At 39.4% G+C, this 24391-nt stretch overlaps 1 protein-coding gene across 6 annotated transcripts in view; it reads left to right on the top strand.

The window, feature by feature from the left end:
* The window catches only part of PLCB1 (phospholipase C beta 1), a 708066-nt gene that overhangs the window by 465572 nt on the left and 218103 nt on the right, over nt 1-24391 (top strand). For all 6 annotated transcript variants that reach the window (XM_047853458.1, XM_047853461.1, XM_047853460.1 and 3 more), the window contains exons 5-6: nt 21465-21544; nt 23357-23410. In XM_047853458.1, the coding sequence (XP_047709414.1) occupies nt 21465-21544; nt 23357-23410 (134 nt within the window). The remainder of the gene's footprint in view (nt 1-21464; nt 21545-23356; nt 23411-24391) is intronic.

The raw sequence follows: 24391 nt of genomic DNA on the forward strand, positions 1-24391 counted from the left end.
TCAGTACCATTTAGTGCATTTCTTTGAAGATCTAACTGGTAAGGTTAACATGAACTGTGAAAGACAGATTGTTTATATCAGCCCCCAAAATAATGTTTTGAGCATACTAACCAATTTATCGGATCAATGAAAATTCTTCCATTGGTCAAGTAGCTTGAAGACGAAATAATTGTTTTCTACCTGCCCAATTCTAGCCCTTCTGTTTTTCTTTGAGGTGAGGGCTACACAGAAAGAGACTTCTAGTTGTGCATACTACCTCCTGCAGTTCTACGGTCTAAACAGCATTCTGAAGGTAGTAAAACACATTACTCTAAGCCAACGGCTGGGGTTCACAGGATTCCCATATGCTAGTGTTTACCTTCAGGTCTCAGGTATTCAGTGTGTAACTGTTGGGAGATGACTCTTCATTGAGAGAAACTCAACAAGGAATGAAATCTGATTCATGATTAGTGAAGAGGAATCTCAGTGTGCAAAGACACCATGTCTTCCCTCTGGGTTCTGGTCCCTTTCCATGGCTGTGTCCCTGGAAGCTCACACCCTCCATTACCTCCCCAAGTCTTATCTTCAGTCTTTGTCCAATGCAATACATCAGTGACATAACCTATCACCCTGAGAAACAGGATTAAAGATCCAGGCTCTGATATTCAGTCCTAAATAGTTGGACATTCTTTTTTTTTTTTTAAATTTTTTTTTAACGTTTATTTATTTTTGAGACAGAGAGAGACAGAGCATGAATGGGGGAGGGGCAGAGAGAGAGGGAGACACAGAATCAGAAGCAGGCTCCAGGCTCTGAGCCATCAGCCCAGAGCCTGACACGGGGCTCGAACTCACGGACTGTGAGATCGTGACCTGAGCTGAAGTCGGACGCTTAACCGACTGCGCCACCCAGGTGCCCCAATAGTTGGACATTCTGATAAGCCCCCTCAGTGGACATATTGTTGAACCACTACCTAGTTTGGCAAACTCCAACCCAGGCATTGCTCCAGTGTGTTAAAATGCAGTGGGTGCAAACAGTAAGGATTCAGTGGGTTATAAGAATGAGATGGCTGGGGTGCCTGGGTGGCTCAGTCAGTTGAGCGTCCGACTTTGGCTCAGGTCATGATCTCATGGTCTGTGAGTATGAGCCACGCTGGGGCTCTGTGCTGACAGCTTGGAGCCTGGAGCTAGCTTCAGATTCTATGACTCCCTCTCCCTCTACACCTCACCCACTCACACTCTGTCTCTCTCTTTCTCAAAATAAATAAACATTAAAAAAAAAAGAATGAGATGGCTAATGGCAGAGCTGTGCAGGGGAAATTCTGTGTTCATTTCTCTGTGCAAGGATTGGCAGATGCCTTTGCTTTCAATCCTTAATTCTGCACACACTAAATTCTCTTAAGCATTTATAAATAGGAAAAACAAAATAAACAAATTTGTTTTTCTTGGTTAGCCATGCTATTAGCAGGAACTCAGCCAAATTGTTTTTTAATTTTTTTTTTAAGTTTGTTTATTCATTTCGAGAGAGGGAGAGGGAGGGTGCGTGTGCCCATAGGCAGGGGAGAGGCAGAGAAAGAGAGATAGAACCAAGCAGGCTCTGCATTGTCAGCACAGAGCCTGACACAGGGCTCGAACCCATGAACCTGAGCCAAAGTCAAGAGTCAGACGCTTAACTGACTGAGCCACCCGTTGTTTTTTTTTAGCTTTTGATTGAAATATAATATACACAGAAAACAGCACCAATTATAACTGTATAACTTGAAAGATTTTTTAAAATATTTTTTAAATATTTATTTATTTTTGAGAGGGAGAGACAGAGTGTGAGCGGGGAGGAGGGTCAGAGAGAGAGGGAGGCACAGAATCTGAAGCAGGCTTCAGGCTCTGAGCTGTCTGCACAGAGCCCAACGTGGGGCTCGAACTCACGAACCATGAGAACATGACCTGAGCTGCAGTCAGTCGCTTAACCAACTGAGCCACCCAGGCGCCCCTTGAAAGATTTTTGAAAAGAGAACACGCCCAGGTAAATAGCACCCAGATCAAGAAATGGCATCATGAACATCCCAGTGTCTATTGTACTAACACACCCCTATTTTGACCTCCAGCTTTACAGATGAGTTTTACCTATCTTTAAAATCTTTAAATGGAATCTGGAAACATGTCTTCTTCCTGGTCTGACTTCTATTATTCAAATTAGATATATGAAATCCTACTATAATTTTTACATATGGTTATAGCTTAGTTCATTCTCTTTCCTAAATAGTATACCATAATTATAGTATACCCTAATCTATTCTACAGTTGATGGACATTCAGTTTCTGGCTTAAGGCTATTACAAACAGTGTTGTTACAAACTTGCCTTTCTGTGAGATAGGTATTGCTGATCACAGATCTTCATATGTTCAGCTTTGATAGATAATGGCACTTTACCAAACTGGTTGTGCCCATTGGTATTTTAAACACTAATTCACATATGAAAAAAATGTTTAATCGAGGATGCCTGTATGTTAAATGATTGCATCTTGAAATTACAGAATAATGAGCTTTCCAAAAATATGCTCTGTAACTGAACATCAGCCTTGAATGGCTGTTATTTTAGATTTTTCAGGGAACCTCTGCAGCTATGAATGTCATAGAGAATCTAGTTCACTCATTTTGAGGATATGACCTGGGTTTCCCTAGAAATTTTCCTACCTTCATCCACACCAGATGCTTGCCTACCATCCAAATAACTTGCAGGCTCTCCAAATTTCCTAACTAGCTCTCACATCTCTTTCTTGTCTCCCTCTTCCTCCTGCTATGTTGTTCAAATTCTTGACCCTTCTCATCTGTAGGCACCTTCTACCTACTTTCCTTGAACCCTTTATTTGCTCTCCAACTATATACATGCCCACCTGCATAAGAATGATCTTCTTAAAAAACTCTAAACTTGATCATGCCTGAAATCTTTTTCTTTTTTTTTTAAGTTTATTTATTTGTTTTGAGAGATGGAGGGAGAGAGAGTGTGTTGGGGAGGGGCAGAGAGAGAGGGAGAGAGAGAATCCCAAGCAAGCTCTACACCATCAACACAGAGCACGATGCAGGACTCACACAAACCGTGAGATCATAACCTGAGCCAAAATCAACAGTCAGTTGCTTAACCAACTGAGCCACCCAGGCACTCCTTGAAATCTTTTGCATTGCCTGTTACCTAAAAAAAATAAATTTCCTGATTATTTCATCCATTCATTCATTCATTCATTCACTTAGTGAACAAATATTTAATGAAGGCCTAGCATGTAGCAAGCACTTCAGTGGACACTGGGGATAGATTAGTGACAAAACAAACATAGCCCCTCCTCTCATGTGCTGGTAACTCACCTCTTGGACCCTTGCACAATTCTGCTCCAGTAGTTCCTAACTACTTGTGATTCTTTCTACCTTTATAATTTTAAGTTTGGTGCTTGCGGAATTGTGTGTCTTGTTAGACTTCCCTTCTCCGGTTTGTCCACCAGGAGAACTTTGAAGCCTCCTTGGGGATTCAGCTTAAATACAGCTCATCCATCTCCCCCTCCATCTCATGATTTCCATGAATAATGGAGTTTCCTTCTCTGCTCTTTGGTGAACCCCATGCATATTTTCTCCATCATGTATCACACTGTAATTATCTGTCAGTGTGTCTGACACCCTACCTTGGATTTGTGAGTTACTTAAAGTCAGAAACAACAGCTTAGTCACTTCTGTGTTCCAAAGATCTAGCTTAGTGTGTAGTAGGTTTTCAATATGTGAGTGTTTGGGGAAAAAAGAAGGAAAGAGGGAGAGAGAAAGGGGAGAAGGGGATTTTGAGCCCTTGAAAAAAAACTGATAGATCATGAAAATTATTAAGCCATGGAGACTTTGAACGTCTTGTACTCTGATCTTCTCATTTGTTAGAGCTGAAGAAATTGAGACCCACTCACTAGCTAGTTGCTGCAGGCCCCTTCTTCCCAGCATGGATCTGTCTCCATGGTTTGCCAACGTTCTCAGTAGGAGAAAGGGATGACACTAACCACAATGGCTTTTATCCTATTCATCTTTCCCAAATTCAGCTTTGTTCCTACTCAGAGAGTCATTGTCCCTATCACCACCACCCCCCAACAGTGGCTTTGAATGGCCAAGTCCTGATGGCTTTGAATGACCAAATAGTTGAGGCCTTTTAGGTGAAGAGAATGAGAAAAGGAGCCACAGAGAAGGGGCCTTTTTTTTTAAAGAAAAAGAAATTATAGTCTACAAAATGAAATTGGGAAAGACAAGAGAAGGAAGATCCAGTGAAGGGACCTGCCAGCACCACCACTAGCTGTTTCTGATGTAGAACCTGATTCATCAAAAACTGGGAATTCTCATAGACCTTCCTCCAAGTTAACAGTATATTTAAAACTGGCCTCAAGAGACATGAGTTTCCTATATATATTCTTTTTATTCTGGAACATATACATTGAGAAAAGAATTTTCAAACACTAATATACTTTGTACAAAATGTGTCATTTATCCCATTTCCTTTTTGAACTTGGGACCAATTTATGTTGAGTGAGCAATGGGTATAGGTCTGATTTTCTTCAAACAAAAATGATTAAGAAAAATAGAATGAGGTATCATGTATTGTTTTTAGCAGTGTATTTTGACACATAATGGAACATTTTGCAAGACGTCCTTGGGGGTAGAATATATATGCCAAAAAGTCGTTTACAAATATAAAAAGTTAGCCTTCTGGATTGATGCGTTTTATGAGATCTTCATTCATTGTTTTTCTTGACCTCTTCATGCTAGCCAAAAAGCCTATGTTGTTATCTTCAGATATTCCCCTACCCAACTCTAAGAAAGGGCCAAGGCCTTACCAAGTCAATATACTGCACTACTAGTCTTGGGATTTTGTAGTCGTGATGTCTTTTGTTGGCAAATGAGACTCCGTCCACATGCTACATTTTTGTTTTAGAGGAGTATGAAAGATGCACAGCTTAAACTTTCAAACTGTTGAAAAAGTCACCCATGTGGAATGACTGTACAAAAGTTTAAAAGTTCGAAAGTCAACAGAGAGACATTCATAATAAAAAGAGGCAGGAACAGGCACTTTGGACATTAATCTCTTCCTTACACCTAGATAAGAACCAGCAATTGCTATTTTTGTGATTGTGGAGGAAAGTGCTCTGCCCTCCATCTTCTGGGTGTCTTTTCTGCATTCCTTAAGCAAGAGCTTCTTTTGAACCGGGCAGCATTCACAGGATCCATGTAAAGGAATGAATGCCAAACTGAAGGAAAGATATATACCCTAAGACACAGAAATGCTTGTGATTTCAGAGTATGAGCTGCTGTTAGCACAAACCCACTTTACCCCAGAAAAGAAAGGCGGAAAACTGCTTAGGCAGCAATGCCTCCCCTTTCCTTCTGAACACCCCATAACACAGAAGTTAGCTGCTTCCCCCTTGTTCCTATGCCTCCGTCTTCTGAACCTTGAAGCTGAGTAAAGCCCCGATTGTCTATTTGTGTGGATTGCATTGAACCAGGCACAGCGATTAAGACAAACAGACAAACAAAACCATAATATTTTTGGAAGGGAGAAGAGCTCTAAAAAATTTGGCTTCCTTGTTTAATTACTGGGGGAAAACACCTGGCATCCTATAAGAGTGGCAGGTTGATCTGTGTCATCTACGGCCTTAATATCACCTGTCATTTTATGTTGCTAATGCATTAAATGCTTTCAATGAACAAGCCATCCCTGAGAATATTTTTTTTAATATTTTGTCAATGATTTCCCTAATGGCTATATGATAATAGTCATTCATTCATTCATTCATTCGACTGATACCTAATTGCCTACTGTGTACCAGGCAAGATATTGAGTGCCAGGGATAAGCTAAATAGACAAAAATGATTGTCTTCATGAAGCCTCCATAAAGGTGGGGGTAGGTGGACGATAAACACAATAAGACGGTGCCAGATCCTGAGACAAATAAAGTAGGGAAGGGGAATAGAAAATGCCGGAAGTAGGGGGGAGAGCATATTTCAATTTTAAATAAATTGGCCAGATAAGGTCACCCTGAGGTGATGACTTCTGAAGAAAATTGAAGATGATGGAGTGGGTCAAGTAATTCTCATGGAGGACAGCAGACTCTGAGACAGGTGTGTACTCGGCATGGGATGAGGAAGAAGGAGAGCAGCAAGAGATGAGTCAGAGAGGTTGGGGGAGGGGGTGATAGGTGACCCAAATAGTGGTGGGTGGCCACTGTAAGAATATGGCTTTACTTCCAGTGACACAGTTAGCTATTGCATTATTTTGAGCGAGGGATTAATTTGGTGTAATATATTTTCACAGGATTGCCCTGGCTGCTCTGTTGAAAAGCCATAGTAGGGGTGCAGAAGCAGAAACAAGGAGAACAGAGTGCTTGGGGTAGAATGATGAGAAATGGCTGGGTTCTGGATATACTCTGAGTGTAAAGCTATATATATATATATGCACTAATGGATTGGACACACGGCATGAAAGAGGGAACAAAAGATGATGTCAGGTTCTCTGGAATTGCATTAATTGAGCTGGAGAGCTAATTAAGGAGGGAAAATAAAAAATTTTGGACATAAAATACAAAATGGTTATTAATCCAAAACAGTAGAATAAGCACAGGTGTGACGTGGTACCTCTCCTGAGATACTGTGAAAATTATGGTAAAGGAACATAAGTATGCAGTGATGAAGAGAATGAGATATGGCACTACAAGATGACATTTTTCAGTAAGTCTGCAGGGAGGATTGTGAGGAGAGTGTCTATGAAACAGAGTGGAGAGAATTCTGCACGGTCTAGGTTCCATAGAGAACTGTAGCCAATGAAGTCACTGACCCCCACTCAGAAGCAGTGGAGACATGCCCCCAAACTTGAGAACTACCAGCCCAGCAGAACACGGAGCAAGACTTAGGGGTGGAAAGAAGGCTGAGGAATTAAAGGAATATGGACAAAACTCTCAGCCCCTCCACCTCCTCCTCTTGCTCTGCATACATAATAATTGATAACCAATTACTTCCCAGACCAAAAACCTGAGAACTTGTTTTCTTGTGGAAGTGAACAAATTATTAGAAAAAAATCAGAGGGCGCCTGAGTGCCTGAGTCAGTTGAGCATCCAGTTTCAGCTCAGGTTATGATCTCTCAGTTCAGGAGTTTGAGCCCCACGTCAGACTCTGTGCTGACAGCTCAGAGCCTGAAGCCTGTTTCAGATTCTGTGTCTCCCTCTCTTTCTGCCTCTCCCCCACTCATGCTCTGTCTCTCACTCTCTTTCTCAAAAATAAATAAACATTAACAAATGAAAGAAAGAAAGAAAGAAAGAAAGAAAGAAAGAAAGAAATAAAAGAAAGAAAACAAAGAAAGAAAAACATCATTGTAGCCAGCTTTGGAGTCAAGCATCCAGAGTAAAACTCTTGTGGATACCACACCATAGTGGCTGGCACCCACGTGCTCACCTAAAGGAGAAGTCTACAAGTTGGAAAATCTCACATACTTAGAGCTCCCAGTTATCCCCTCTGTTGTCCCCCTATAATGTGAAGTAGCAACAAAATGTCCACACGCTACTGAGAAAGCCTACATCATTGAATGATGAAGGAGGCCAAGAAGAACAAAATAAGAAATGATGACAGAAGATACAGGGGTAATTCAAGAAACAAATAATTAAACTAAAAAATTAAAATAGATACCATCTTCAGAGAGAATTTTGAATATATTATATTCATAAGATAACAAGATGTTCTGAAAAATAAGAAACAAAAATAAAATCTTTTTTTTTTTTTTTTGGAAATCTAAAGATAAGATAATGGAATAAAGTCAAAGTTCTACACAACTGTAGTGAGAAGAAATGAAGGAAATCTCCCAGAGTGTGGACCCAAGCAAAAACCACAGTGAAGGCAGAAAACAGACAAGGAAACATGAAAGACAAAACAACAGCCTTCAGAGAGAAAAGAAAAGGGGCTTCTAGATGGCTTAGTGGGAAGAGCATGGAACTCTGGACCTCGAGGTCGTGAGTTCGAACCCCATGTTATGTGTAGAGATTACTAAAACACACACACAGGAAGAGAGAGAAAAGATAAGAGATACAGGTGCAATCAATCTGAAGAGTGCAAGAGAGAAGGAGAAAACAGAAGAGAGGAAAATATGAAAGACATAGTGCAAAAAAATACATAAGAGCTAAGAACAGATACTGTCTTGAAGATTAAATAGCACACATAGGAATGGACTAGGTTTAGGCAATATGAGTAGGAAGCTGGAAAATATTAGATAAATGAAAACAGCTTAAGTTTCTTCTCCCCCAAAGAAAATTAAGGTAAAAGGAGAGATAAATGTATAAGAAAAGTACTGTACAAATATAAGCGCTGCTGAAAGCATGCAGAATTTTCAACAACTGAAGGAGCAGTCCAAAAAGGATGTATGCTATGTTGGTAATGAGATTGTTCCCTTTTGATCTGTATTTCCCTGATGATGACTGATGTTGAGTGTCTTTTCATGTGTCTGTTTGCCATCTGGATGTCATCTTTGGAAAAGTGTCTCTGTCTTCTGCCCATTTCTTAACTGGATTATTTGTTTTTTGGGTGCTGAGTTTGATAAGTTCTTTTTAGATTTTGGATACTAACCCTTTATCCCATATGTTGTTTGCAAATATTTTCTCTCATTCCATAGGCTACCTTTTAGTTTTATTGATTGTTTCCTTCGCTGTGCAGAAGCTTTTTATCTTGATGAGATCCGAGTAGTTCATTTTGCTTTTGTTTCACTTGCCTCTGGCGATGTGTCTAGTAAGAAGTTGCTGTGGCCGAGGTCAAAGAGGTTTCTGCCTGTGTTCTCCTCTAGCATTTTGATGATTTCTTGTCTCACATTTAGTCCTTTGATCCATTTTGAATTTATTTTTGTGTATGGTGTAAGAAAGTGGTGCAGTTTCGTTCTTCTGCATGTTGCCGTCTCATCTTCCCAGCACCATTTGCTAAAGAGACTTGTCTTTTGAAAGCCATGTAGTTCATGGTGATGGGAATAGAACAAGAAAGATAATCAGAGTCTAATACGTGACCCTGCAGAAAATTATATTTGCATTTTTGTAATCATGTAAATTTTTATTTTATCGGTTTTAGACTTTTAGAATCAATTTATATGCAAATAACTGAAGTCAATTATGAACAGTAAGCAAGATAAAAACATTTCAACTTTGATCATTTTACAAGCAAATTTAAGCTAACAGAAGTTGAAGGTAAAAGTATTAGCAGGTAAATGGTCTCTTCTTAGAAGCCATGTGATGCTGTCTTTAAGTGGTGGATTAAGAAATGGTTTAATCATGTTGCTAAGGTTGTAGAGGTGACCAGGAGAAAGGATAGTGGTAACAGAATTCTATCAGGAGGAAGGAAGAAGAGAGACAGCACAACAGATCAGAGTTGGATATTGATAGTTAAATTCTAAAATCAGTCAATCAAGAGAAAGCAGGACAAATATATCATTTGGAAATATGGAATTAACTCCCAGAAATTTAAGAATAGAAATGAAAATAGCTGTCAAGAAGCAAAACTAGGGTAAGAGTATCACAAGCAATCATTGCTTTTTGTTATAGCCCCTCTGGACACTTTTATTTTTAAAACCAATGTATGTGCTTATTTGATAAGTAATTTTTTTTATTTTTTTAATGTTTATTTTTGAGAGAGAGAGACAGAGCATGAGCAGGGGAGAGGCAAACAGAGAGAGGGAGGTGCAGAGTCTGAAGCAGTCTCAGGCTGTGCTCGCTTCGGCAGCACATATACTGAAGCAGGCTCAGGCTCTGAGCTGTCAGCACAGAGCCCGAGGCAGGGCTCGAACTTACGAACCATGAGATCATAACCTGAGCCAAAGTCGGACGTTTAACCAACTGAGCCACCCAGGTGCCCAAATAAATAATAAATTTTTAGATTAGTACCATTTACTAGGCATGTGTTGGGGCTGTCACTGGTCTAAACATTTAATATACATTATGTCCCTTAATTGTCACAAGAGCCTATGAAATAAGACCTATGATTTCCTCCTTTTTATAAGGCAAATGGATATTAGACAGGTAAAAAAAAAAACAAAAACAAAACAAAACAAAAACTTGTCCAAGATGATTCTATCAGGCAGGGGTTACATTTGACCTTGAATAATAGAAAAGCAAACCAAATGGTAGCTTAGATAAATTAAGGATTTTTCATTTATTACCGTCTTGTTTGGTTTGGGTTTTTTTGTTTTTTTAAATTTTTTTCCGCTCATGCAGCAAGAAGACTAAAGGTAGGTTTTCTGGACCCTGTGATTCCCATGGCCATTTCCTCATAGACAAGACGCCTCTGTGGCTCCAGCCATTGCATGTGTGTTCCCAACAGCAAAGAGAAACAAGCCTCTACAGCAGAAACCACATTTTCCCAGACTTCTGCTAACATGTGGTTTCCTGTGTCACATTGCCACCCTTGCCGCTGGAGTTACAGATTTTTCAGTTATTATATATTGCTGGCCTAAATAATGTCAGGTTTCAGTGAGGAGAGAAGGAGAAAATAGATATTAGGTGGTACTGAGCAGTGGGTCCCACAGCTAGAGAGTAGCAGAGTGGGGTCTGAAATCCAATAAAATTTATATTTAAATAAACTAGCAGAAGCATCAATAATAAGAGAGTCAGTAAGAATGATTACATAAACTAATAACAGTATTTTAATGTTAAATTAGTAGACAAACACAAGTTGTATTCAAGATTCATTCTTCCAAAGCAGTAAGAAAATGACCAAAGATCAGGCAACTGGAACCACAGGCAAAGAGTAGTTTTCCCAGTATAGGAAGGGCTGACAGATAGAGTCCTTACCAAGAGCCAAATGCCCCTGCATTTAAAGGGGAAAAAATCCAGCTTATAAAAGATTTGAAATAAAGATGGGCGAGATATAGGGGCTCCTGGGTGGCTCAGTCAGTTAAGCAGCCACCTTCAGCTCAGGTCATCATCTCACGGTTCATGGGTTCGAGCCCCACCTCGGACTCTGTGCTGACAGCTCAGAGCCTGGAGCCTGCTTTGGTTCTGTGTCTCCCTCTCTCTCTGCCCCTCCCCAGCTCACACTCTGTCTCTGTCTCTCTCAAGAAAAACAAAAAAATTAAAGATGGGGAGGTATAATTACAGTATTTGAAACAAATTGATTTCCAAATGAGAAAATTATATTTTAGCAAAATTCCATAGGTTGTTATAACTTAACGAGGAAGTACCTGTGTGTAGCTTACTAATCAAATTTCAAGGAATGCAGTTTTAATTTTGTGAGATTTCACTTAATGGAGAAAGCAACACTACTTTACTCCCAAGAAATTATGATTGTTCTTTTTATTCCACTTGATATACATCTTACCAAAAAAATCAGCTGGATTGTCTTTTTCTTTAAAATTTTTTTTCACTTGATCTCTTCAAATGGAATTATTTTTTAACAAATAAACAATGGTATCAAGTATAATTACAGACCCTGCTTACACACACTTGCTGTCTGTAGTACACAGCACTCCAGCGGGTTCAAACCAAAGTAACGATTAGCGTCAATACTGCTAGGCTTACAAGAAATAATAGCAAGTGTTTTCGTCATAGTCCCATGAGGCTTTTGGAAAGAACCATTTCCAGAATGTGGTGGGTAGACATGAAAGCCATGGAAAGGAAGCTTTAAGGGTTTCATATCAGGGCACTCAGTCAACATTTTCTTTATTGTACAAAAGAGCAATGACTCAGTAAACTAGCTGGAGGGGGAGGAGAATGTCCCTTAGCTGAGGCTCAACATACACCTGAGATTCACAATGGTATAGCTGAAAAACCTATCATTGGGAGAACGTCGCCAAACCAAGTATCTTTCTCCTTTCTTTCACACTGTGCCACAGATGCTGTTCTTTTGAGAGGCTTTATTCTTTTTCCCTTAGAAGAACTCTCTTAACATTAATTTTAACTTGATTTCACCACATTAAGCTTTTACCATTGGGCGGGGGAATGTCAAACAGGTGTTGGAAGAAGACTAGGGACATACTATGCCTGTTACCTCTCAAAATGCGCATACTTGCATATTTACATCTTGAGCATTGCACTTTCAATCCTGTGAACTCTTCCTTAGGTCATCAGGGTACCCATGTACTACAGCAGTGTTTCACTTATCTGGAGAAAGATACTTGGGAAAAAATTCTTCGGAATAGAGCCCAAAGCGTAAAGCAAAACTAAAGCATGTCTATGAAGCCGATGTAGATGCCCTAAGCCCTAACACTAAAGCTTCTCTACTAACTGGGGAGCCTCCTGAGCTCAATGTTGCACACAGTACTCTGAGTTCTTACAACCTATTGTAGCATCGTTCAAGTTACATTAAGAAATATATGAAGTAATTACCCAAATGCTGTAGCCAGGAATAGTGATTGAATACTCATAACAAAGAAAAAGACATAAAAATTAATTTTAAAAGGCATTAATTATAAAGCATGGATGTCATTCTCTTTCCTTGACACATTTCATTCATTCATGAAGTCAACCCAAGTCAAAAGTGTGGATTTATTGCCTATTTTATAAAAAGAATGGGACACAGGGGCACCTGGATGGCTTAGTCTGTTGAGCGTCTGACTTCGGCTCAGGTCATGATCTTGCAGCTTGTAGGTTCGAGCCCTGCTTCAGGCTCTGTGCTGACAGCTCAGAGCCTGGAGCCTGCTTCGGATTCTGTGTCTCCCTCTCTCTCTGCCCCTAACCCACCGGCATTCTGTCTCTGTCTCTTGCAAAATAAATAAACATTAAAAAAAAAAGAATGGAATGCAGAACTATGAGATCCAAGGTATAAACGACACATATCCTTTTCTTCCACCTGCTTTTCCACAGTACTCCGATGACTGGATATATGTATTGTTCTTATTCTCTTTCATTCTCTGTTCACCGCTTCTCCCCCAGTTCCAACGATTTGGCCTCATGGATACTACTAGGTTCTTACCTGACTAGACTGTTCTAGAGGTAGACCAATCAGAGACATTTGTCAGGATTTTTCATACTGACAGTGAGGTCGTCAGACTATCTCTGGTGGTGGGAGGTACCATGTGCCACAACTTTTGATGCAGTTGGTGCCCATGGGAACAAAAATAATATCAGTAGAAAAAATAATGCCACCAGGAGTAGAGAGCAATGGAAAAGCAATAAAGACGATCTCCTTGGCTTTTAGGCCCCAGGTTCCTGATGTCTTATATTATATGTATCTTTTTTTTTGCTGCAGTTTGCACAATTTTTCCTTCAATTGCAGGTAATCCCCAGTGTCCTTGATAAATTCTCTTATTTCCTAGGCTAGCTTGACTTGTGCTTTTGTCAATTGCAGCATGAAGTTGTTTGAATCACATAGTCTTTTGAAAGTAATTATGCATCTTTCCTTGATATTACATCATTTGAGTAATATAATTTTCTAGTGTCCCAATAGTGATAATACTGGATCCTAATATGCTCCCTGTCTTTTGTCTTCTTTTGATAGCTATATTTTATTTGACAACCATTTCTCGCTGAGGAGGAGATGAACACTTTGACTATAAGATGTAAGACTGTCACTGCCACCTAAAAAAAAGAGAAACTGTACGAGAAATTTTACCAAAATTCTAAATGTTCGATATACTATCATTTAATACAGTGACTTCTCCAATAGTCCTTTTTGCTTTTATTTTTTTTAATTTTTTTTAACGTTTATTTATTTTTGAGGCAGAGAGAGACAGAGCATGAACGGGGGAGGGGCAGAGAGAGAGGGAGACACAGAATCGGAAGCAGGCTCCAGGCTCTGAGCCATCAGCCCAGAGCCCGACGTGGGGCTCGAAATCATGGACCACGAGATTGTGACCTGAGCTGAAGTCAGACGCTTAACCAACTGAGCCACCCAGGCGCCCCCCTTTTTGCTTTTAATGAAAGCCTTTGTAACCCATAGACCATCTTTTGCCGTGAAAAGATTCTTTACTGTACCATTAAGACAAATGCTCAGTGATACGAATTCTGATGCATGCCAGTAAGTGAGAGAAATGTGCTCAGCCAGGCAATGCAACTCTGAATGAGCTGCACAATGTCCCTTCTTACTTAAATCCCAAACCGTTACCTGCCTCTGAACAGAGGTAATGGGAATGATACTGTTATCAGTGATGGCAGTGGGGGGGGGGGGTTGCCAAAAAATGAAAACTAGGTGGACAGCTATTTAAAATTGTTAGGACCTTCATATATCTCACAAATAAAATATGTCTTATGTAAAGTATTATTTATTCCAGAAACCTTTTAAAACTTGATCAAATACAATAGATGGAGAGATTGAGGCATCCGAATGAGGCCCTTTGGAAGTACTTGCATTTGTCAGTCCTTTTACTTTATTAGGGTAATCATTGACTCATAACTTTTATGTGTATTCAGTATTCCTTTTAGAATATTTTTCTTTCCCAAAGAACTCACTGCATGAAGACATGTTTCAGAGGGCGGAGGTTACAGTCTGCCTTTTCTGTGTGACTCCAGCTGCTTGGTATCAGGTCACAGCCATGGCCTGGGTGGATGCCTTGCATGCCATGATGCCCTGAGTGCCATTTACAACACGCAGTCACTGTGTGGCACTTTGTTTCTCTCAATAGGACTGATAGTGACCACCGGCCTGTGCTTGAGCTCAAACCACAAACAAATCTCTCCCCTTTTTAAAGACAATGAGCACAAATACTCTAAAAGAAAGATGGGTTAAGAATGTTAACAGGGGGGCACTTGGGTGGCTCAGCCAGTTGTATCCAACTTTTGATTTCAGCTCAGGTCAGGATCTCATGGTTCATGAGATTGAGCCCCACATCAGGCTTTGCACTACAGCGCTGAGCTTCCTTGGGATTCTCTCTCTCAAAATAAATAAATAAACTTTAAAAACAAGAATGTTAACAGGAAATTTGCAGAAACGAAAAAGTAGAACAGCCCCAACACATATAAAATGATTCTCCACTATCCTGGTAAATCAGGGGTGTTTATTAAGACCATGCAAGATCCCACATTGCATCTATCAGATTTGTGAACATTTTCTGAAAGCCTAATAATAGCAGGTGTTTTTGAGCATTTGGTAAAATGCAAGCTCCCCTACACTGCCAATGGGAACATCGTGTCCTTATCATTTTGGTGAACAAGTATCAGCATCTGGTACTGATGAAGATCCATGGATTCTAGGAATTCATGATATTGAATATATTCAATATTCTATATTGATAGAGAATCTCCCAGATGTGGCTTAAAGCAATAAGAAATAGGTTTGTACAAACAAGACTTTCTGAAGGAAAAAACTATAAATGTTCATCAATAAAAAAACGGATTAATAAATTATACATTCCTATAGTGGAATAGTATCGTAGGTAAAATTAGTAACTAGACCCACATGCAGAAGCAAGGATACATTTAAAGATATAATATTAGTTGCAAATAGTCCCTGGCCAAAGATGCATAAAGTATGATATGATTTATGTAATATTTTAAATATACAAGGGTCCATACCAGGGACCAGCAAACTTTTTTCTGTATAGGGCCAGATAGTAAATAATTTGTCCTTTTCAAACTCTCTTACAACTACTGAATTCTGCTATTGTAGCCTGAAAACAGCCATTGACAATAAGTAAATGCACAAGCATGGCTGTATTCCAATAAAACTTTATTTACAAAAACAGGTGACAGGCTGGCTTTAGCCCTCAGTCCTCAGTTTGCTGAATCCTAATTTATCCCCCATGAAAATAGATGTGGTATTGACATCCAGATATCAATATAGAATCTGGTCCTGGAGAAAGGGAGAAGAATGAAACTAGAGAGAAGCACAGCGTGGAATTAATCTGTACTGCAAAATCTTAAGGATATATTTTTCAAAAAGTACTGAAGTAAATATGGCACAGTGTTAACATTTGTTACATTTTGATCTGTGTTACTTAAACTATTCTCTATATTTTTATGTGTAAGAAAAATACATAATACTGAAAAAAAAGATTAGAACAAATACATTAAAGTTTTAAAGATAACATAACTCCGAACCTTGGGAGGAGAAACATCTGCAAGAATTCTATTTCTTCCAGAACCCTCTGTCTTTGCCTGTATATCCCTTGCAGCAAAAGTTAGGCCAAGAAGTTAAGAGTGTGAATGCCAAAGGGAGAAATTTCTCTCTGTTCTCAGAACTAGTCATTATGGTTGAACTTCTTCATGAATGGCATTTGCATCTAGGGCAAGGGTCGAGCATTTGTGATTGGATCTCTCCTTACATTGGTTAAAGCAAGTGTGAGTAGAATTTGTGACCCACTTCTATCAAAATTCCAAGACTTTATACCTGTACTCTGTGACTGAGCTCACCCCAGTCTCCATCTTATCATTTCTCCTCTAATTTCATCATTATAGCATGTCGATAAGGCTTTTAGTTCATAAACTCCATAGGTTGCTTCATCATCATAGTACAGCAGTAAGGTATACAGATTCCAGGGCCAAATGTCCTGGGTTCAAATCTCAGGGGTGCCTATAATGAGCTGTGTGACCTTATGCCAATTATTGATCACCTTAGCTTTCTCATTTATACAAATGGGGTGGTAGTAACAGAATTTATCTCCTACAGTGCTTGTGAGGATTCAGTGAGCTAATTATTTGCCAAATGCCTAGACTAGCCCCTGGTAAATGCTGAGTCACTGTTTTATATGGAATACATTTAAGTGGATTTACTTGTCTTTTTCATGTTGTTTAACTGTATCAGCCACCTTAAAATTTTCTAGAACAAAATGACAGCACAATATCTGAGAGTACAGGGTTTGGAGCCCAAGAAACTAGTGATCTAATCCCAAACTGTGACTTTTATTAGCCCTGAGAATGTAACTCACAAGTGCTTTGTAACTTTGAATCCTCCTCTGTAAAATGAGGCTAGTAACAGTACCTACCTCCTAGAGAATTGTTGTGAGAACTAATGACAGTATTATTGCAAGGGACCTAGGTCAGTGCATAGTAAACACTCAAACAGTACTTTTAAGAGTAATGGACAATTGTGAAACAATTGTTGGCAGCATTAAGCAAACACCTAAATCCTGTGCCAAGAATGGCAGAACTGAAATGCCTTTAGAAATGCAAGTGCCTTAACTTTGTGACCCGGTAGAGAAACTTTGTATCCATAATGGTGTCAAGACTGGCGTTTACAGTAAGTGCACCAGAACCTCTGGCAGGGGTGGGGTGTGGAGGGGGGGATGGTGAGGGAATTTCAGAAACAGTCTTGCATATGTTAAGACACAAACAGGTGCATTTAAACTCCAGATGAAATTCCATGGAAGTTGACCTTCAGATCAACTAGTTCAGATCTCTATCTAGTTCAGGTCTCTGTTGTCCCCTTCATGGGAAAAGATTGATCATAGGACAGAAAACATCATTTAAGAAGCTTCAGGGTTGAAACAGCAGAAGCTGGGCCAAGCTTAGTGGCAATCATCAGAACCTTGTCTATGAAAGTGGAAAAACAAACCCTCCAGATTAAAATTAGAAGCTGTCCTTCCAGTGCCAAACTCACCAGGGCCCAGTGTTGAATTTATGAGAACACTGCCAGGGTGGGATCAGTCTATCCTGCAGCAAAGCATATGCCATATCTCAGGAAGAGCCAAGGCTGCTTTCAGCGACTTTGGCCATGCCTTTTTAGGCAGGCTGTTCTTAGCACAGCTGTGAGATCTCTTTAGTTATTCTAAAACAAATAACCAAAATAATTTCTTTATTTGCTTGGGGAGCAAGTAGACAAAGATTAGAATAATGTTTCCTAAACCAGGTCGTGGCACACATTACTACTCAAAATACTCTTCCTGGCCTAGCAGTATGCTCAAACAAACATCAGTATGCCTAAAAAATACAAGGGTTTCTCGAAAAATATGTGGATTCTGAGTCTGAAGATCTGGTGTGGAGCTTAAAGTCCTTCATTTCTACCAAACTTTCCCTCAGTGCTGCAAGTCTACTCTAGAACCTTGCTACCCATAGCATGGATCAGTATAGACTTCACTTGGGATGTGCATTCTCTGTCTCCTACCCAGACTTCCTGAATTAGCATCTGCATTTCAGCAAGACCCTCAGAGATTTCTATGTACATGCAAGTTTCAGAAGCACTGAACATATGGGAATCAATTCCCTCAAGGCATTGGTTGCACATCCTCTACACAATGTAGCTACTTCTGGTACCCAAAAGTTCTGAAATATGTTATCCTGCCATAGCCGACTCTAGCAGTGCTCTGCCCATATCCTTTCCAATCCTTTTCCATCTTCACACACAATACCTTGATGGCTTTCACTTCCAGCAGCCAGCACCCTTGCCTCTGTTGGCTGTTCCTTCTGAATGCTGGAATCCCCTTTGTGTACTATCAAGAAAAGCAGAAGTACCTGGGGATTTCCATCACCTCCAGCAGCCCTTAACCAAGAGTAACAGGCACAGGGACTGCCACGTTCCAGCTCTATGCTCTTCATCACAACTCAACTTTGATGTGTGGTCTACATCAGGATGGAGAAGGCCAAAGTTCCCATGTGCCTGAGTTTGTTTGGTGTCACACCCTTCTACTTTCTTACCTTCTCAGTCCTGCTCAGTCCACTATAAATTTGCCATGGAACGCTTTATAATAAACCCATTCCTCGTCAGTCCTTGGCTCAGGGTCTGCTTCCGGGGAATCCAAAGTAAGATACGTGCTGTTTTAGCTCAGGATGATAGAGACAGAAACCAGTACCCAGGCAAGAGTTGGGTTATTTCTAAAGTTCCCTTGATCACTGCTTTAGTCCCTGAATCTTTGGTTTAGCCTGCATCAGATTTTTTGAATATCTCAAAAAGCTGCAGGAAGCCAATGAATTCTAGGAATTCCACACGTAGAAATTTAGATGTTCACGTTCTAACAATGTGATGAAAAGAAATTGTGCTTTACTTTCTGAATTAGCTAACCGTGGCTGTGTAGTGAGGGTGGTGATGATGCTATCCTTTGGCTGACTTTATAAAAGACCCATTATAAAAAGCTAAGCATCTAGAAGATGGGCACTGACCAAAGGCTACAGCCACAGCCACAGCCACCCACTACCTGTGGCTAGTGAATACTTGGAAGGTTGCCAATGTAAATTGAGATGGGCTATCAGTGTAAAACCAATACCTCACTTCAAAGACTAAGTACACAAAAAGAGTACAAGGGGCACCTGGGAAGCTCAGTCAGTTAAGCATCTGACTCTTGATTTCAGCTCAGGTCATGATCTCAATGTCATAAGATCAAACCCCATGTCAGGGTCCACACTGAGCTTGGAGCCTGCTTGGGATTCTCCTTCTCCCTCTCTCTCTGCCCCTCCATTGCTCACACTTTCTCTGTCTCTCTCAAAATAAAGAAATAAACACTTTTTTAAAAAAAGAATATAAAATAGCTACATTTTATGTTGATTACATGATTAATATTTTTGAAATATTAGTTAAAATAAAATATACTACTAAAATTAGCTTGAGGTGCCTGGGTGGCTCAGTCAATTAAGCTTTCAACTTTGGCTCAGATCATGATCTCACAGTCATGGGTTCAAGCCCCACACTGAGCTTTGTGCTGACAGCTCAGAGCCTGGAGCCTGCTTCGGATTTTGTGTCTCCCTCTCTGTCTGCTCCCTGTTCCCACTCTGTCTCTCTCTCTCAAAAATAAATAAACATTAAAATATTTATTTAAAATTAGCTTCACCTGTTTCTAAATTTATTAATGTGGCAAATAGAAAAATTTAAATTACATACATAGCTGATGTTATATTTCTATTGGGCTGGCTATAATAGAGATCTTATCTTTCAACCTAGAAGGTCAGACCCAGTTAAGTTTCCCCAACTCTTCATAATGCCTTCACTGTACCTATTTCTGGTATGGAATTGGCCCCCTAGTAAACATATGATATGGTACATTGACCTCAATTACAGATACTTTCACTGATGCGTAAAGTTGCCATGGAGGTAGAAATGTCTAAAGTCTGACCTTTAGCTCAGAAAATATTATACAAGAAGCATATTGTAAAAACCAGGGCCAGTAGGTAATTACTCTTAGTTTAAAATGATCAAATTTGAGGAAATTTATTTTAAAGCTATTAAAGAGTTATTCCAGTGCTTATTTGCTTATACGTGAAGTTTCGTGGTCAGCTATTTTCCTTCCCTCACAGTTACTCTGGGTCACATCTTCCAAGTCTTCCACCAATAGTGTATAGAGTTCGAGGCCTCCAAAATTACCTCCTAAACTGCGATAGCTTCCTAGCTGAGTTCCTTTTTTTTGGTTTCTCAGCCTCAACTCCATTCTCCACATGGCCAAGAAGGAGATGATCCCCCTAACGCACAATCCAGCCTCGGCTCTCCTCCTCTCTCACCCTACAAAAGGCCTTCAGTGCTATGGGATTTCTTGCTAGATTCTCTCTGGATACCTCCACAGACATTAAATGCTCTCCATACTCTGCCCCAACTTTCCTTTTTTTCACTGCAACTACCCTTATTTTTTGCAATTCCTATGAGACTACTCACCATTCTCTCTAAGTCTTACCTCTGATTCTTCTCCCAGACAGTTTTCTTTACTTAGAATTCCTTCTTCTTTCTTCCTTCTTCCTTCTTCACCACTCTATACCCCAAGTCCTATCTAAAATGTTACTGTATTACATGATGGTATATTATCAATACCTTAAGTCAGAAGGCAAAATACAGAAGACCAACAAAACAAAGTAGAAATAAACTAGATGGAAAAGCTGTTGAACTAAAAAAACACGGTTTCTTAGCTCTCATGTCCTTTTCTCTTAAAGAATTGGGGGGGGGGGGGTAGAGTGGAGGCACAATGTTAATTCTGTGTTCAAAATTATCACCCAGAATGGAACTTCCAACTTTTTTTGTAGATTTACTCTTTTCTGTTTTCTTGGAAGCCAAGTGAGAACACTGGTGAGCAGTGTGAGGTAGGGATTGGATTAGGGGAGTAGTGAGAGGCTGCTAGAATTGCTGGGGAGACAGAGTACGGTATACAGTATGACTTTGTGACTGCAACTGATTTTAAGAACTTGTAGAACTATAACTAACATTTTAAAGTTCCCTGGTATAGCTGCTTTGGCTTGAGTAGCAAAGTAGGAAGATTACATTTGCAGGTGCGTTGAAAATATATTTGACTCTATCTTGAACTCTTAGGTAACTTTTTCTCTCTTTACAATGCTAGGAAACTAGTAAAAAGTACTTGGTTACTGAAAGGCAACATACCAGTTTTCTATCAGTAAGGATTTTTAAAAGCAGACAAAATTTTGTTTATGTGATAAGAACATTTCCTTCAAAAGGAGCAGTTACTCAGGGCTTTAAATTTAATTATGTCATTTTTATAAAAAAGAAAGAAAGAAAGAGAGAAGACAAGTAAAGGAAAGAAAAGAAAAAAGAAAAGGAAAAAGTCCCTAAGGCATACAGATTGAACTAATTTGTCTTCCTGGTAGCCTAGCTAAAAACATGTGTCTAGAGGCTGTACAGTATGCAAGCTAATGCAAGTGTGATTTACATCTTTCAGGAATGGACAAATGAGGTTTTCAGTTTGGCAACAAACCTGCTGGCCCAAAACATGTCCAGAGACGCATTTCTGGAAAAAGCGTAAGTAGCCCTAATTTTATTGCTAAGGGTGTTGCTTCTTCTGAGTCAGTTTCCTTTGTCCTTTGTGAGTTTTTTGTTTATGCTGCACTGGCTTCTTACATTGATAAACATAAACTTCCCTTTGGGATTTGTTAGAGAACTGATACCTCCAGTGTTTAGAATTGGTAAACTTCCAAGAAAGATTGCTCTTTCCTCCAAGCTGCACATCCGTGTTAGGCTGAGCTCTCCTGAATGTCAATGCCTTTGACACACAATAAGGAGACAAGTCCAAATCCTGGCAGCTGTGCTCAGAACCAAAAATTATTAATTTCAGAGGGTCCTCTGCTTCTACATACATATGCCTGTGTCATATCAATTATTTATCTGAACAAGGAAAAGAACAACATACAGTACTCATTTCTCTAGAGTCTTAGATCTCTGATAGATTCTATAATAACTTCCCTGCCTACTTAAGTCATAAACTGATGTTCTGATTCCTGCCCGCAGATCCCAGAAAGTGTTAGTAAGAAAGGAGAAAGAGAAAAGATGCAGAGGAAGGCACAGAATGAAAAGGAGGAGGAAAGACAAGCAAAACAAGATTACTCAATCACCCTGGAATTACACAGTCTTTCTAAAAATAATTTGACCAAGGAAAATAATGATTTTTGCCAGATGAGCAGCAAGGAAAATTTGCTGTGTTCACTTTGGAGGCTATGGATGTCCAGGGGGTTGGAAAGCCTTGAAATCAAAACCACAAGCAGAAACATTACTAGGTGGTCCTCTGTTTACTTATTAACTTTCTCTTTTCCCTGTTCTTCTGTAAGACATACCCACCATTCCAGACCTAAGACTCCAGCCTACATTTCTTTCTTACTCTTCTATGAATTGCTTTTACTGTTAATACTGCACAGGTCATTACTTAAATGCTTTTTCATGTGATCATCTCCTCTCTAGTTTATCACCTTGATGACCTTTCTAATGCCTCTCCCTACCCGCTGCCTTTCTTCTCTCTTTTTACTGTCTTTGAGTTTATCACCCTTCATCTATGAGAACTTTCTAGAACATCTAATGTGCCAGGTAGAGTTAGTGGAAGAGGACACAGATAAAGAAGACATTGTATCTGAAACATAGCATGTTATAGCTAGTAAAACATCTAATTGGCTAATCATTATCTATTTCGGATATCCCTTTCAAACAAGTGTATCCCTATGAATAGCTGCTATGGGCATTCTAGAACATGCCTTTTGATGAACATGTTATAACCATTTCTGTTGCATATATATCTAGATATGGGATTGATGGGTCATAGCATGTGCAGTTTCCTAAAGTGGTAATCCCAATCCACACACCCATGAGCAGCATTCAAAATTTCTGTTGCTCTCTCTCTATCCATATGTCCATAAGCAGTTGAGGAGATAAATACAGTAGTTGTATTGACACAATGGAATACTTTGCAACAATGAGAGTAAATGATCTACAACTATAAGCGAAAAATAAGGATGGATCTCAAAAATATGAAAAGCCAGACACAAAAGAATGTTATCCCATTTATATAAAGTGCAAAACAGGCTAAAATGAAATCTATGTTGTTTAAAGTCACAATAATGGTTCCATTGTGGGGACTGGGCTCTGGAAAGGGGCACTAGAGGAGCTTCTGGGATGTTGCTAAGGTGATCATGTTCTAGTTCTTGATCTGGGTACTGATTGCAGAGACCTAAACAGTTTGTAAGATTCAATAAACTGTACATAGGCATCAGCCCTTTTCTATGTATTTTATTCCTTAATAGAAAGCATTTTAAAGATTAAACACTTGTTTTTCTGCTTCTCCAACAGCTATACGAAGCTTAAGCTGCAAGTCACTCCAGAAGGGCGCATTCCTCTCAAAAAGTAAGCTTCGGGAGCCCTTCCCAGTGTTCATGTGCTTTTCTCAAAGATTTGACTCCATGCCATGGCTCTGTTTCGTTTATCCACTGGCCCAATGGGAGCCTGAAAATGCATGGTAACCTTGTTCTCCCTCATGCTCCATGTTCATGTCAATGCAGCTAGTTTCCTCATAGGGATTTTCCTGTGGCATCATTTTCAAGAAACAACAAAGCAGGAAGTGGGTAGAAAGGGTGGGAAACCTTACTGCTAAACCCAAAAGGCCATCTGAGATTCAGATCTATTCTAGGAATAGAAATTGGGCAACTTCAATGCCTCTTTCTACCAAGATGACGCTAGCCTTGAAGGAGGAGCTGCAAACTCAAATGTCAAAAGAAACCAGGCAGGGAACTTACATGAAGATGCAGGCCAGGAGTGGGAAGAACTAGAGTAAAACTTATCTAGAGGAGACAATGACAGCTCACCTCTACCATATTCCTTGTGGGACCAGTGGGCTCTGCATGCTAGATTTTGTCATGTTTCAATAGAACCCATAAATTCAAATTATTGAATAAAATCTAGTTTTAATGCAGTACTTAAATATTATTTTGTTAATAAATTGACCTCTCTTTTATTGAAGTATAGCTGATGCACATAAATTTTATTTTTTAAAACCAAATTACTGACCAAAGGAAATATGTCCTTAGTCTTTAACCTTTGACTTACTGGTAGGCTCTTATTCATAACAATATTAAATTATTATTATTATTATTAAGAGTAATTCATTATCTACTAATAATATTAATAACCTACACCTTTAGAGCAATAGGTAGCAGCAAAAGAGAAAGAGTTATCAAGGATTTATTTAAGTACTTAATATTAGAGGCTACTTAGTGCCATGGTTTTTCATTGGGTCATCACCTTTGCCTCAAAAGGTTGATTTTATATTAGATGTTGTGATTTTGAAAAGCACATACATAGATCTTTTTTAGAACATATATGCAGATG

The sequence above is a fragment of the Prionailurus viverrinus genome, chromosome A3 (genome assembly GCF_022837055.1).
Source record: "Prionailurus viverrinus isolate Anna chromosome A3, UM_Priviv_1.0, whole genome shotgun sequence".
Classification (NCBI taxonomy): domain Eukaryota; kingdom Metazoa; phylum Chordata; class Mammalia; order Carnivora; family Felidae; genus Prionailurus; species Prionailurus viverrinus.